This window comes from Pogona vitticeps, chromosome 1 (genome assembly GCF_051106095.1).
Source record: "Pogona vitticeps strain Pit_001003342236 chromosome 1, PviZW2.1, whole genome shotgun sequence".
Taxonomy (NCBI): Eukaryota; Metazoa; Chordata; class Lepidosauria; order Squamata; family Agamidae; genus Pogona; species Pogona vitticeps.
The window spans coordinates 281,606,318-281,619,011 of NC_135783.1; the positions used below are offsets into that span (position 1 = coordinate 281,606,318).

Consider the following 12,694-nt stretch of genomic DNA (forward strand, 5'->3'; position numbering starts at 1 on the left):
CGCCCCGGGGTCTTTCGGCAGGGCTGTCCTCACCATTGTGCTCCACGCTTAGGTGGCCGAGTGCCTGAAAGACAGGCGCCCACACTATACAGGCTCTTGCGAAGGCGCACTCCGGAGACAGCGGGAAGGTTGGGGCTGCACGGCTCCTTATCAGGCATTCCACGGGGCAGCCTCAGCCCGTGAGGACCCCGCCGCTCGCACCCTGCCCTGCCCTGTCTCTCTCTCTCTCTCTCCCTCGCGCGCGCGTTCTCTGCTGTCTCTTTCCTTTTTTCCCCCCCAACCGAGTCTCGGTGCAGAGGTAGCAGGAGGAGCCGTGCCAGTGACGGGGTTGGAGTGGGTAGAGGCGACCCTTCGCCCACAGCGAGAGTGCACTGAGCCATCCCCTTGTTCCCTGGGATACTTAAATTTCATACACTCAGCCCCAGGCGCGCGCGCATTTCACACGGTGAGGACGGGCGGGGGGGTGTTCTCTTGAGAGGACCGTTGGATAGCTGTGGGGGAGGGGGAGAAAAAAACGAGGCAGGAAAAGGGAAGAACGCTGCGGCGGGGAGGCCCAGTCACGTGGGGGGCGGCGGCGGGCACGCGCTCGCGCGAGAGGGGCTCTTTTTTTCTCCTGCCCTTTCCTAATTTTCGCCGGCGGATCCTGCGAGTCAGTCAGGTCGCCTGGAGTCGTGGGCGGCGGCGGCGGGAGGGGGAGAACGGGACCGGCGTCGACAGGTGCGGCCCGGGTCACGCGTTTTAAAACGGGAGGAGGGGGGAGCGTGGGAAAACAACACGGGGGTCTGTGGAAGAATAAAAGGAAGTCCTGGCGGGACGCGGCGCCCTCTCTCTTTTCCCGGCCTTGTGTCACTTGTGGCGGCCTGTCCGGTCGCCCGCTTTGGCTTCTTCCCGCCCCCCTTCCAAGTCCCGTAACGCGCTGTTCTCTCCTCAGTTGAAGCGATGCCCTCGGCCACCAACAGCGCGATGGCGAGCAGCAGCAGCAGCGGCGGCGGCAAAGCCGGGAGCGAGGCGACCGCGGCTGGGGCTCCGGCGGCGGCGGCGGCGGCTCCTCCTCAGGCAGCGGCCACGGCGGCGGCGACGGTCCCGGGCGGCAGCACGAGTTCGGTGCAGACCGAGGCCATGAAGCAGATTTTGGGGGTCATCGACAAGAAACTGCGCAACCTGGAGAAGAAAAAGGTGGGGAGAGACCCCCTTTCCCTCAGTCCCTCCCTCCCTTTCCCTTCGCTTAAGTGCCTGTGGGGCTTACCAACGAGTGGTGGGTGCGTGGGTGGGAGGTCTAGTCCCCACTACGACTGAGAGCCCAGAGGCGGGATAGAGCCCCAAATACCTCTCCCCGTATATGTTTGTGTGTGTGTGTGTGTGTAAGCGTAAGCCCCCTATCTCCGCCTCTCGCAGTCTCCGCCGCCTTTTGTTTTCGAAGCAAGGAGGGAGGGGGAAGGCAAGGCGGCACGGCCTTCTCCCTTTGTTCTTGAGGCCCGAACTGGCACCTTTCTGGCGCCTTTGGTGATGGAGGCTGCCGTTTCCACCACCATCCCGGGCTTCTCCCCATCTTCCCCCCCCCCCTTCGACTCGGAGATGGCCTTGGCAGTAGCCTTCCCTTCCTCCCTCCCTCCGGAACCATCCACTCCCTCTGCTTCGCCCTCTACTTTGCTGCACATGGAAGCGGCCAGGACACAACATGGCGGCGGCGAGCGGCAGGGAGGCTTCCCAGCGAGCGAGCGAGCGGCTCATTGTGTGAAGAAGGGCTGCTGCACAAAAGGCTCGGCCGCCGCCGTACTTGGGGACAGCCTCTCGCATCTAAACGCGCGCTCCCGCTCCTCCTCTCCTCTTTCCTTTCTATTTTAGTTGCCATTTCCCCAGCGTTGGAGAAGAGGACAAGAACTGAATACGTGACCTCGCTGCCCGATTAAAACGGGTGCGGCGGGTTAACGGAAGTGAAATAGGCGGCTTCTGCTTGTGGAAGCTGCCTCCGTTAGTTCAGTAGTTGTTTCACTTGCTTTGAGCACCAGAAGCTTAGTCTTCTTTGTGGAGATGAGGAATAAGGGGTGGTCACGAAAGAAAGGGGTTGCATCAAGAACATATTTACAAAGCGTTGCTATAGAGTTAGTAGGGTGGCCCGTGTTTTATTGTGCTAGAATTGCAGTCCTAGGCTTTTCAAGTGATATTATTGTATCAATGTAAATGAGATCAAAGTTCATAATAATGTGAAGGAATTCTGTGAATGTTTGGTTATGATTGAGTCTTCCTTGTTTACACTGATGAGATAATTTGTTGCAATGTTGAGGGTAGTACCAGATTTCCATCTTTTCAGGAGGAAATTTCAAAATTGCCTCCCTCCATTTCTACCTTGGGACCATTTTGAGTTTCTGGTCATGAAAGATAACCATATCTACTTCTGAATAAATTTTCATTGTGATAGCAGTAAATTGTCACAAGCTTGCACATTGTGTGGCTTTGCTAACTAATGTAGTTAGCTTAAATGCCAGAAAATTTGGAAGTGTGGAGCAGATGAGGGCAATAGGGTAACAATTCCAGTTGCGGCAGGTTATAAATGATTTTGCTGTGGCATATATAATCTGAATAGGTTTCTTAATAAATTATAAAGTGACAAAAATCATACAGCCTGCTCTTATATATGTTAAATTGGTCACAAGTAACTACATGGTAGTACATTAGGTTAAATATAAAACCATATATTAAGTGCAAGTGCTCCAGAAAACAATATTTCATAACCATTGGCATCAGAATCTGGGCCGGCTTAGACCTTATAGAGATCCACATCTGAGGGTTAAATGTCACCTTACTGGGTTAGGTGTTTGTTTTTTGGAAGATTATATATTTTTCTTTTGTCTTGAAATTTATAGATAGACTAGTTTGTGAAACAGTATGATATAGATTCTGCTGTCCTGTAAGCCTGAATTTGTCCCTATGACACATTAACATCTGTAAAGCCATTTTAGAAAGGAAATGCGGTATAAATATCTGTACTGATTCAGGTGTTAAAGGTGAGTTTGAATACCTTAGTTATGTAACACTGTCCATACTAAGGATGTTTGTAAAAGTACTGCTAAATTGAAAAGCTGTAGTATCAGGCTCTTTATTTTTGTCCTTAGTACCTTCATCAATAAATCTAGTTTGTTTAGGTGTAGGTATGTTCTGCTGTAGCTTGCCTTGGTGTATGAGTGGCATCACAGCACAGACTTTATGGGGAGTGTACGCATTGTCCTAGGTCAGATATAAGAAGATTTGTGGCTAAATTACGACGATTGACAATTATACTTTATCTGATCATGTTTATTAGTGGCATCTATATGAAAGTGAATCCTATTGATATCATTTGCTATCCATAAAACATTGAACCATTTTTGTAGGATTAGATAGCTAACAGCCATGTAAAGAAGTCTCATTTGCTTGAATTGATATTTTCTGGCAATGGCATTGAAGTTCTTTGATGAGAAACACAGCTTACCTATTTGTATTTATATTATTTTGTGTAGAATGTAGTGTTCTGAAGAACATTGTATGATATTACAAGTAGGTAAAGTGCTTATTAGGATCTAAAAGGATACAGAAAATATTATTTTCAGTATGTGAGGATATACAAACTCAACTTTCTGAGGTTCCAACCCTTCTGCTAGTTTGTAGATGTATGGATTATTCTGAGTATTTGTAGAAGACATCTTTGCTGATTTAGCTTCTGAACACAATGATTATCCAATGGAATTTTCCATAGTTTAACTATGGCAGTTAAGGGGGGGCTATATAGAGATTGCACTCCGTTCCAATATTATTTTAGCAAATAGTATTTGGCAAATACTATTTGCTAAACATGCCTGGCTTGGACCCAGAAATGTCTTATGTGAACAGAAGGTTGTTTCAATTTGCTCAAAACAGCCTTGTCAAATTCTCCTAATCTTCCTGTCTCATTTTAATACCTCCTTTGCCCAATCACATGCTATTCCAGATGGTCCTTCAACTAGAGAAATGACGTGGGGGGCACAAGGACCTATATTGGGAGGCAAGGAAGGTATGCTGTGTGGAGTTCTTGGTTAATCTGTCAACGTTAGTCTTGGTTGATACAATAAAGATGTACATGTATATTGACTAAATAAGGAAGACCCAAAGATTTGTAAGAATACTGTACTATATGAATACAGGGATCTAAATTCTAAATGGAACAACAGTAGGGTGGTTCAGATGTAATACAATCAAAACTAAGCATTAAAAGAATAGGACAAAACTCTAAAATGTTGAAAGTAGAATACGAGATAAGAAAATTAGTTCTTCACAGAATCAATTTTACTGGGTATATTTCACTGAAAAGCATATCTTAGAGCTTATACTGATGCAAAAATGTGAAAACCACTAAGGTTCTTATAATGCAGGATGGAAGAGGTTATGTGTCATAAAAGTTGTTTAATGGCATATTTTTATGTTAAAATTATGTTTATGTAGTAGAGAGCATAAAGCATTGGGTATGCCCAGAACTGTGTATTTTCTGAGCAAAATGTGTATGATCTGAGCAAGTTTCAGACTTGTTCAATTAACTTTCCCAGTTTAACATCTGGATCAGTAGTGCAGTTTGCATAAAAGCTTGTCACAAAATATAATCTGGAGTAAGTGTGCTGTGAAAGCGTTATGACTTACACATATGCCTGCTTTTTATGGGAGATTTCCGTTGTATAACAAATTGTATAGAGCCTAGTGGTAATTATGGATAACTGCCCAATATAATGAAGCAGCTAGAATTACTCACACAGAACACTTTTTAAAAATTCTCACCATATAAAGGATTGCATGTACAAATAATTCACTGTAATGTAAACAGCAGCCTTACATGTATTCCTCAATTTTCGCCAAACAGATAGAGTTGCCTGTGTTTTTACCCAATAATTAAAGTATTTGTAGTACAATTCCTGCATTTTTACAGAGAGGTTCCACTGGATTCAGCATGGAATAATCCTAATAGGAATGCAACAATTAGTAAAAGGCTTAATATGAGCCTTTTATATTTTGATGAACTGCATCAGACATGGGTTATTCATACTTGTAAATGAACATGAATATTCTGGACCCAGGTGGCTGGAATACCCAGTCCTGACTCTGGGAACTGACCCGTCCACTTACGGGTCTCCACATAGCACAAGTGGTCGCATCAATCTCTGACAAAGCCCAGCTGGTGCTTCTACGCCTTCCTGCTCTTCTGACCACTCAGCAACTGAGTTGGGAGACTCGACATACCTCTCCTTGACTGGAGTGACCAGAAGAGCAGGGAGGTAGAGAAGCTCCAGCCAGGCTTTGTTGCAGAATGGCATGATGAGCAGGACACACATGCTGTGTGGTGACCCATAAGTGGATGGGTCGGTTTGCGTAGTTGGGACTGGAGATCCTGGCCACTTGGATTTGGGAAATTTTTATTCATTTACAAATATAAATATTCCCATCTCTAAATTGCATGTTAGCCATAGTTAATTATGGAAGAACATGGTCACTCTTGAGAAGGTTGAACATTCTCATTAGACTGGTGTACCAAGTCTCAAAATGTTTTACTTCAAACATTCTTGGACTCAACTGTCTTGAATTTTGCAGAAATATTTTATTACATGTAGTTGTCACTATCTGAAAAAAATTGCTTTTTTCCTTTCTTCTTTTGGGGAAAGGTCAGGTTTTGGTTTGCATTAAATTGAAAGTACCAATATGGAAAATCTGGACTATTTCATGTAAGTTTCTGTTGGCATCCAATCAGCAGAAAGTGTTCTAACTCACCTTAATACATATTGCTGGTTTTAGTGCTTAAAACTGAAATACTTTTTCATAATTGCTTGCTTAATTTTGCATATAAAAATGGCTGCTTAGAAGAATTTTTTTGGGAATCCAACATTGTGTTCTCTTGTTCATATCAAATCTGTTATTAATTTGAATGAACTGCCTGGATAGTTCAGTGATTTAGATATCTGGCTGCAGTTAGATTCCCCACTGTGCCTCCTTGTGAGTAGGACCCAGCCTGTGTAGCCTTGGACAAGCTGCGCAATCCCAGGATGTCCCCAGAAGAAGGGAATGGTAAACTATTTCTGTGTCTTGACTTACGACTGTCCTGATTTACAACCATTTTAAGTTACGACCAGCTCCAGCCACAAAATGTTGCTTCTGTTTGCAACCAGAGCTTCGAGTTACGACCAGAAAAAGGCGGGGAATTTAAATTACTAACTGTTGGTCGGCGAAGGGGCTGCTGCCTTGTAGCTCTTTTGCCCCAACACTTAGTGTGCGTGCATCGGAAGAGGCTTGAGACTGCCTGGTGCTGCTTTCTGCTTCTGAGTAAGTACATTTACAGGGTATTGCAGGGTGGGTTTGGGCTGGAGGGTATGTTTATGTGCTGTTATGTGTTTTGGTGGTTTGTTTGTTTGTTTGCCCTAGCGCCTTCTGATGGGGCTTGCTGTGGTTTGTTTTGCTTTGTTTTTTTGTGGGTTTTCTTCCCAGCCCCAGCGCATTCCGATGGGGTGTATATATTTTTGTTTGTTTTGTTTTTTGGTGTTTGTTTTTCAGCCCCAGCTCATTCCTATGGGATTTACTTCTTTTTGTCTTTTTTTTTTGTGTGTGTGTTTGTTTCTCGGCCCCAGCGCATTCCAATGGGGCTTGCAGTGCTGTGGTGTGGTTTTTTTACCCAGCCGGAACGGATTAATTGTGTTCCAGTGCATTCCTATGGGAAATAGTGCTTTGACTTACGACCATTTTGAGTTACAACCATGATTCCAGAACGGATTAAGGTCGTAAGTCGAGGCACCACTGTATTTTCTACTTAGAAAATATTTCTTTCTGAAAATCATATTATTATTATTATTATTATTATTATTATTATTATTATTATTTTATTATTATTATTATACTTATGAAAGTTAATAGTAACATAAAAGTTAGCATCCAAAAGGCACAAGGAGAAACATCAAATTGAAAAATGAAAAGCAGTACACAAGCAAAATTAAGCTATCACAACACAATGTTTTGACAGTAAAAGCAATTGTTGAGCACAGATGAGGTGCATTTTTCTTGTATTGTACATTATCGCAGACATTGTTGCCCACTTTGCTGAAGACCTCCAACAACTCATGAATCGTTTCAGCAAGGCCTGCCAAGACTTTGGACTAACAATCAGCCTGAAGAAAACACAAGTCATGGACCAGGGCGTGGACTCACCTCCCTCTATTACCATCTCCACACAAGAATTGGAGGTTGTTCATGACTTTGTGTACCTTGGCTCAACAATCTCTGACACACTGTCTCTAGATGTCAAGCTGGATAAACGCATTGGCAAAGCAGCTACCATGTTGTCTAGACTCACAAAGAGAGTATGGCTCAATAAGAAGATGACAACATATACCAAGATCCAGGTCTATAGAGCCTGTCTCCTGAGCACACTCCTGTGCTGCAGTGAGTCATGGACCCTTTGTGCACGGCAGGAGAGGAAGTTGAACACCTTCAACATGCATTGCCTCCGACGGATTTTTGGTATCACCTGGCAGGACAAAGTTCCAAATAGAGTAGTCCTAGAATGAACTAGATTTTTTAGCATATATACATTACTGAAGGGACATGGTGGTGCTGCGGGCTAAACCGCAGAAGCCTGTGCTGCAGGGTTAGAAGACCAGCAGTCATAAGATTGAATCCACGCGACGGAGTGAGTGCCCGTCGCTTGTCCCAGCTCCCGCCAACCCAGCGGTTCGAAAGCATGAAAATGCAAGTAGATAAACAGGGACCACCCTCGGTGAGAAGGTAACAGCGTTCCGTGTCTAAGTCGCACTGGCCATGTGACCACGGAAGATTGTCTTCAGACAAAACGCTGGCTCTATGGCTTGGAAACGGGGATGAGCACCGCCCCCTAGAGTCGAACACGACTGGACAAAAATTGTCCAGGGGGACCTTTACCTTACATTACTGAAACAGCGACGTCTATGTTGGTTTGGGCATGTCGTGAGAATGGCTGATGGTCAGATTCCAAAGGATCTCCTGTATGGAGAATTAGTGCAGGGAAATCACCCCAGTGGGAGACCACAGCTGTGATACAAGGACATCTGCAAGCGGGATCTGAAGGCCTTAGGAATGGACCTCAACAGATGGGAAACCTTGACATCTGAGCGTTCAGCCTGGAGGCAGGCGTTGCATCATGGCCTCTCCCATTTTGAAGAGACCCTTGTCCAGCAGGCCGAGGCAAAGAAGAAGTCACAAAAGCAGCAAAATCGGGGAGCTGGACGGGGACAGATTGGATTTGTCTTCAGTGTGGAAGGGATTGTCACTCTCGAATTGGCCTTCTCAGCCACACTAGATGCTCTTCCAAGTCCTCCATACAGAGCACGTTACCATAGTCTTTCAAGACTGAGGGATGCCTAACATCTCGCATATTAAGAATTTTTTGCTCCTGATAATGTGGATATGTAAGGGAAGAATATTTACAAACTAAAATGCGTAGTATGTCGCTTCACTTGAAGTGCAGAGAGTGAATCTGATTTGGTTAAAAAGTCAGTTTTATGAGTATTGACAATACTATTTTTCTAGCAAATGAGTAACTTTAAGCTTGTGTTGGTTTAACTTTGCTTAACACGTGCTCATATCTCTGAATTTTGTGCATATCTTATTTGATCAGACATGAGAACATTTTCAGATGTGTATTATGAGAATCTTTGCAATGCTACGGTGAGATGCTGAAGTGTTAGTTCTAACTCTTCATAGAATCTTGTTTTTTCTCTTAAACTGCAAAATGCCATTGTGTTTTTCAGTTTAGTTGCATAATGCCTTTCAACATCAAGCTTTATCTAGATTGGCTCACTATTTTAGTTGGCTGGCTGAAGAGCTCAGTGATTTAGGTATCGGTATGGAGCCAGAGGTTGGGTATTTGATTTCCCACTGTGCCTCCTGTGAGAGCTAGCCTTTGTGGCCTTGGACAAGCTGCACAGTCCCAAGAGGCCCCCAGAAGAAGGGAGTGGTAAACCACTTCTGAGTATTCCCTACCTGGAAAACCCTGAAAATGGTCGCCATAAATGAAAATTAATTGCACATGATTATTTATTATACATTAGTTGTCAGTGTGTATCATTTGTTTGATAAGTAATAAAGACATGTGACAGACCATTAATTAAAATAAAATTAACACAGCATTACAAAAGAATAGAGGCGTGGTGGCGCTGCGGGTTAAACCACAGAAGCCTCTGTGCTGCAAGGTCAGAAGACCAGCAGTAGTAAGATCGAATTCACACGACGGAGTGAGCTCCTGTCGCTCATCCCAGCTCCTGCCAGCCTAGCAGTTCGTAAGCATGTAAAATGTGAGTAGATAAATAGGTACCACTTTGGTGGGAAGGTAGCGCCGTTCATTGTCTAGTCGCGCTGGCCACACGACCACGGAAACTATCTACGGACAAACGCTGGCTCTATGTCTTGGAAATGGGGGGGGAAGGACCACCCCCTAGCGTTGGACACGACTGGACTAATGTCGAGGGGAACCTTTACCTTACAAAATAATAATCAAGCAAATTTATAATTTAAACATGAAAAAATGTATAAGCAGTTTTTCAGTACTAGTAATTGTTTTCTCTCACATCAAGGCAGCATAAAAGCCTTAGTCAAGCACAGTTCAAAGAATATATGTCTTCTCATCAGACCAGAGGTTCCTTATATGTTCCTCATGAAACAAAATAGCAGCAAGGGGGAAATGCTAGGGGATGGCATTGTTGAATCCTGCTTTCTCAGCCTTTCAGGGATTTGAGTTTACAGTAGGACTTGCTTAACCACTGGGAATTGGTTCCAAGTCTCTTCCCCCCCCCCAGAACTGCTGCTACTACTACTACTACTACTACTACTACTATTATTATTATTATTATTATTATTGTTGTTGTTGTTGTTGTTGTTGTTGTTGTTGTTTGTTGTTTGTTGTTTGTTGTTGTTGTTGTTGTTTTTATTGTTATTGTTATTGTTATTGTTCAATTTATAACCCACCCATCTAGACACAAGTCTACTCTGGGTGGCTAACAATAAAAATAGAATAAAAGCAGTATACCGTAATATAAAAAGCAACAATAGTAATATGGTTCAAGATGGGGAAAAAATAAAAATAATCAAGTGATGGCAGGAGGGAAAGCCTACCTAAAGTTAAGTTGGCTCTTAAAAACACCCGGCGAGGGAGCCAGACAGATCTCTGGGGGCAGACTCTTCCAAAGGTGAGGGGCCACTGCCGAGAAGACCCGGTTTCTTCTTCTTTCTCTCTGGGCCTCCCTTGGCGTTAGGCCCCTCAGCCGCCCTTCCTGGCTAGAACGAGTGATTTGGGTAGATGTAGGTGAGAGGAGGTGTTCCGCTAGATATCGAGGTCCTAAACTGTTTAGGGCTTTATATGTCATCATTAACACTTTGAAATAAATGCGGAAACGAATGGGCTGTCAATGCAAGGCAGCCAGACTGGGAGAAATATGCTGATATTTTCTTGTCGCACTGAGAAGTCTAGCTGCTGCATTCTGCACCATTTGAAGCTTCTGCATCAATCTCAAAGGTAGCCCCACGTAGAGTGCATCGCAGTAGTCTAAACTCGAGATTACAAGCACTTGGACCAAAGTGGTGAGTGCCCCAAAATCAAGATAGGGCAATCTGCCATAGATGGAAATAGGCGGAGCGGACCAGTGACGCCAACTTGCTTTCCATGGACCCCCCAAGCTGCAAACCTCATTCTTTGCGGTGAGAATCACTCCCCCAAAAGACAGGGAGTTTCCCAAACCACCAATGGAGGGGCCACCCACCCTCAAGACCTCCATCTTCTTCGGGTTCAGCCTCAGTCCTGCATCTATTGCAGTACAGCCTCCAGCCAGCGCTGAAGGGACGGAACGGCATACACTGTGGTTGGAGAAAAGGAGATGTAGAGCTGAGTGTCATCAGCGTACTGATGGCACGAAGCCCCACACCCCCTGATCACCCCACCCAGCGGCCTCATGTAAATATTAAACAGCATTGGGGAGATAATCGAGCCCTGTGGAACTGGCCACTAGAAACCATGGAAAGAAATCTTGGTATTCTTCACTAATACAATTGAGAGCACTGTCTCTGGCACCCTCTAGTGGCTACGTCGGGTAAAATATTTGTTTCTGGATTTTTTTATTTTAATATTTTCAAACCATGGATAAGTGAAACTGTGGATACTGATCCTGAAGGTACAGGAGTCCTATTGTACATATTAAAGGAGTAGGAAATGTATTTTTCCACAAAATTTTTGTGGGTGTAGTTTTTTATGTTTTTTTTTTTTCATTTCAGAAGCCAGAATACTGAACATTACTTCTACAATTTGTAATTAGTATTGCAAGGACTTTTCAACTTTAGGATCTTCTTGGTAATGCTGACTATCTGGACCCATTCATTTGGCTGTCAAACAGGATTTTAAATTAGAAACACCTTTGGTTCCCCTATGGGATTTTCTCTTCCAGGAAGTGAAGAGTTTCAGAAGGATCTCTCCAAACTGGGAGATTGGCAACTGCGTATCAAGACAATATGAGAAAATGTAAAGTAATGCACATTGGAGCAAAAAATCAAAACTTATCAGCTAATGGGTTCTGAGCTATCCATGACAGACCAGGCAAGAGACCTTGGTGTGCTGGTGGACAGCTCGATGAAAGTGTCAACCCATTTTGCGGTGGCAGTGAAGAAGGCCAGTTCCATGCTAGGTATCATTAAAGCAAAGCAAAGCAAAGCTGCTTATATACCGCCCCATAGTGCTTCAAACACTCTCTGGGCGGTTTACAAGTTAATTATGGAGGCTACACATTGCCCCCCCCCCCCAAGCGAGCTGGGTACTCATTTTACCGACCTCGGAAGGATAGAAGGCTGAATCAACCTTGAGCTGGCTACCTGGGATTGAACCCCAGGTCGTGAGCACAGTTTTGGTTGCAGTACAGCAGTTTACCCACTGTGCCATGAGGCTAAAAAGGGGGTTGAAAATAAAACAGCCAACATTATAACACCATTGTACAAAACACTGATAAGGCCGCACCTCAAAAAAGACATAGTGGAACTGGAAAAGGTGCAGAAGAGAGCGACTAAAATGATGACTGGGCAGGGGCATTTCCCTTACGAGAAAAGGCTACAGTGTTTGGGCCTCTTTGGTCTAGAAAAAAGGTGTCTGATACGATTGAGACATTATGCAGGGAATGAATCAAGTGGATAGAAGAAAGCTCTTTTCCTTCTCACACAATACTAGAACCAGGGGACATCCATTCCAGTTGAGTATTGGGAGAGTGAGAACAGACAAAAGAAAATATTTCTTTAGCCAGTGTGTTGTTAGTCTATGGAATTCCTTGCCACAGGATGTGGTGATGGCCTCTGGTCTAGATGGCGTTAAAAGAGAATTGGACAGATTCCTGGAGGAAAAGTCCATCGCAAGTTACAAGCCATGATGGGGATATATACAGTGGTGCCCCGTATAGCGACGTTAATCCGTTCCGAATTAACCATCGCTATGAGAAAACATCGCTATACGGATAGGAAAATGCCATTGGAACGCATTAAACATCGTTTAATGCGTTCCAATGGCTTCTACACTCACCGTAAAGCGATGTTTCCTCATAATGGCAGCCATTTTCGCGCCCTCGGTAAGCGAGGGCAGGGCGCGAAAATGGCTGCGGCCACCGATCAGCTGGCCGCTGGCCGAAAATGGGGCCGGCGCTAGGGCAGG

General features: G+C 44.5%; 1 protein-coding gene and 1 long non-coding RNA gene across 6 annotated transcripts in view; both read left to right on the forward strand.

The window, feature by feature from the left end:
- The first annotated feature begins 263 nt into the window (after positions 1-263).
- Positions 264-12,694, forward strand: part of CAPRIN1 (cell cycle associated protein 1) — a 48,848-nt gene continuing 36,417 nt past the window's right edge. For 4 of the 5 annotated variants that reach the window (XM_020782828.3, XM_020782831.3, XM_020782829.3 and 1 more), the window contains exons 1-2: positions 264-445; positions 932-1,176. In XM_020782828.3, coding sequence (XP_020638487.3) covers positions 940-1,176 — 237 coding nt within the window. In that variant the 5' untranslated portion in view covers positions 264-445; positions 932-939. Of the gene's footprint in view, positions 446-548; positions 718-931; positions 1,177-12,694 lie in introns of those variants that run through there. The other variant, XM_072985937.2, reaches the window with a different exon arrangement.
- Positions 6,198-7,106, forward strand: LOC140703136 (uncharacterized). Its single transcript, XR_012082477.2, has 2 exons — positions 6,198-6,315; positions 7,066-7,106. It is a non-coding gene; the product is annotated as an uncharacterized LOC140703136 (long non-coding RNA).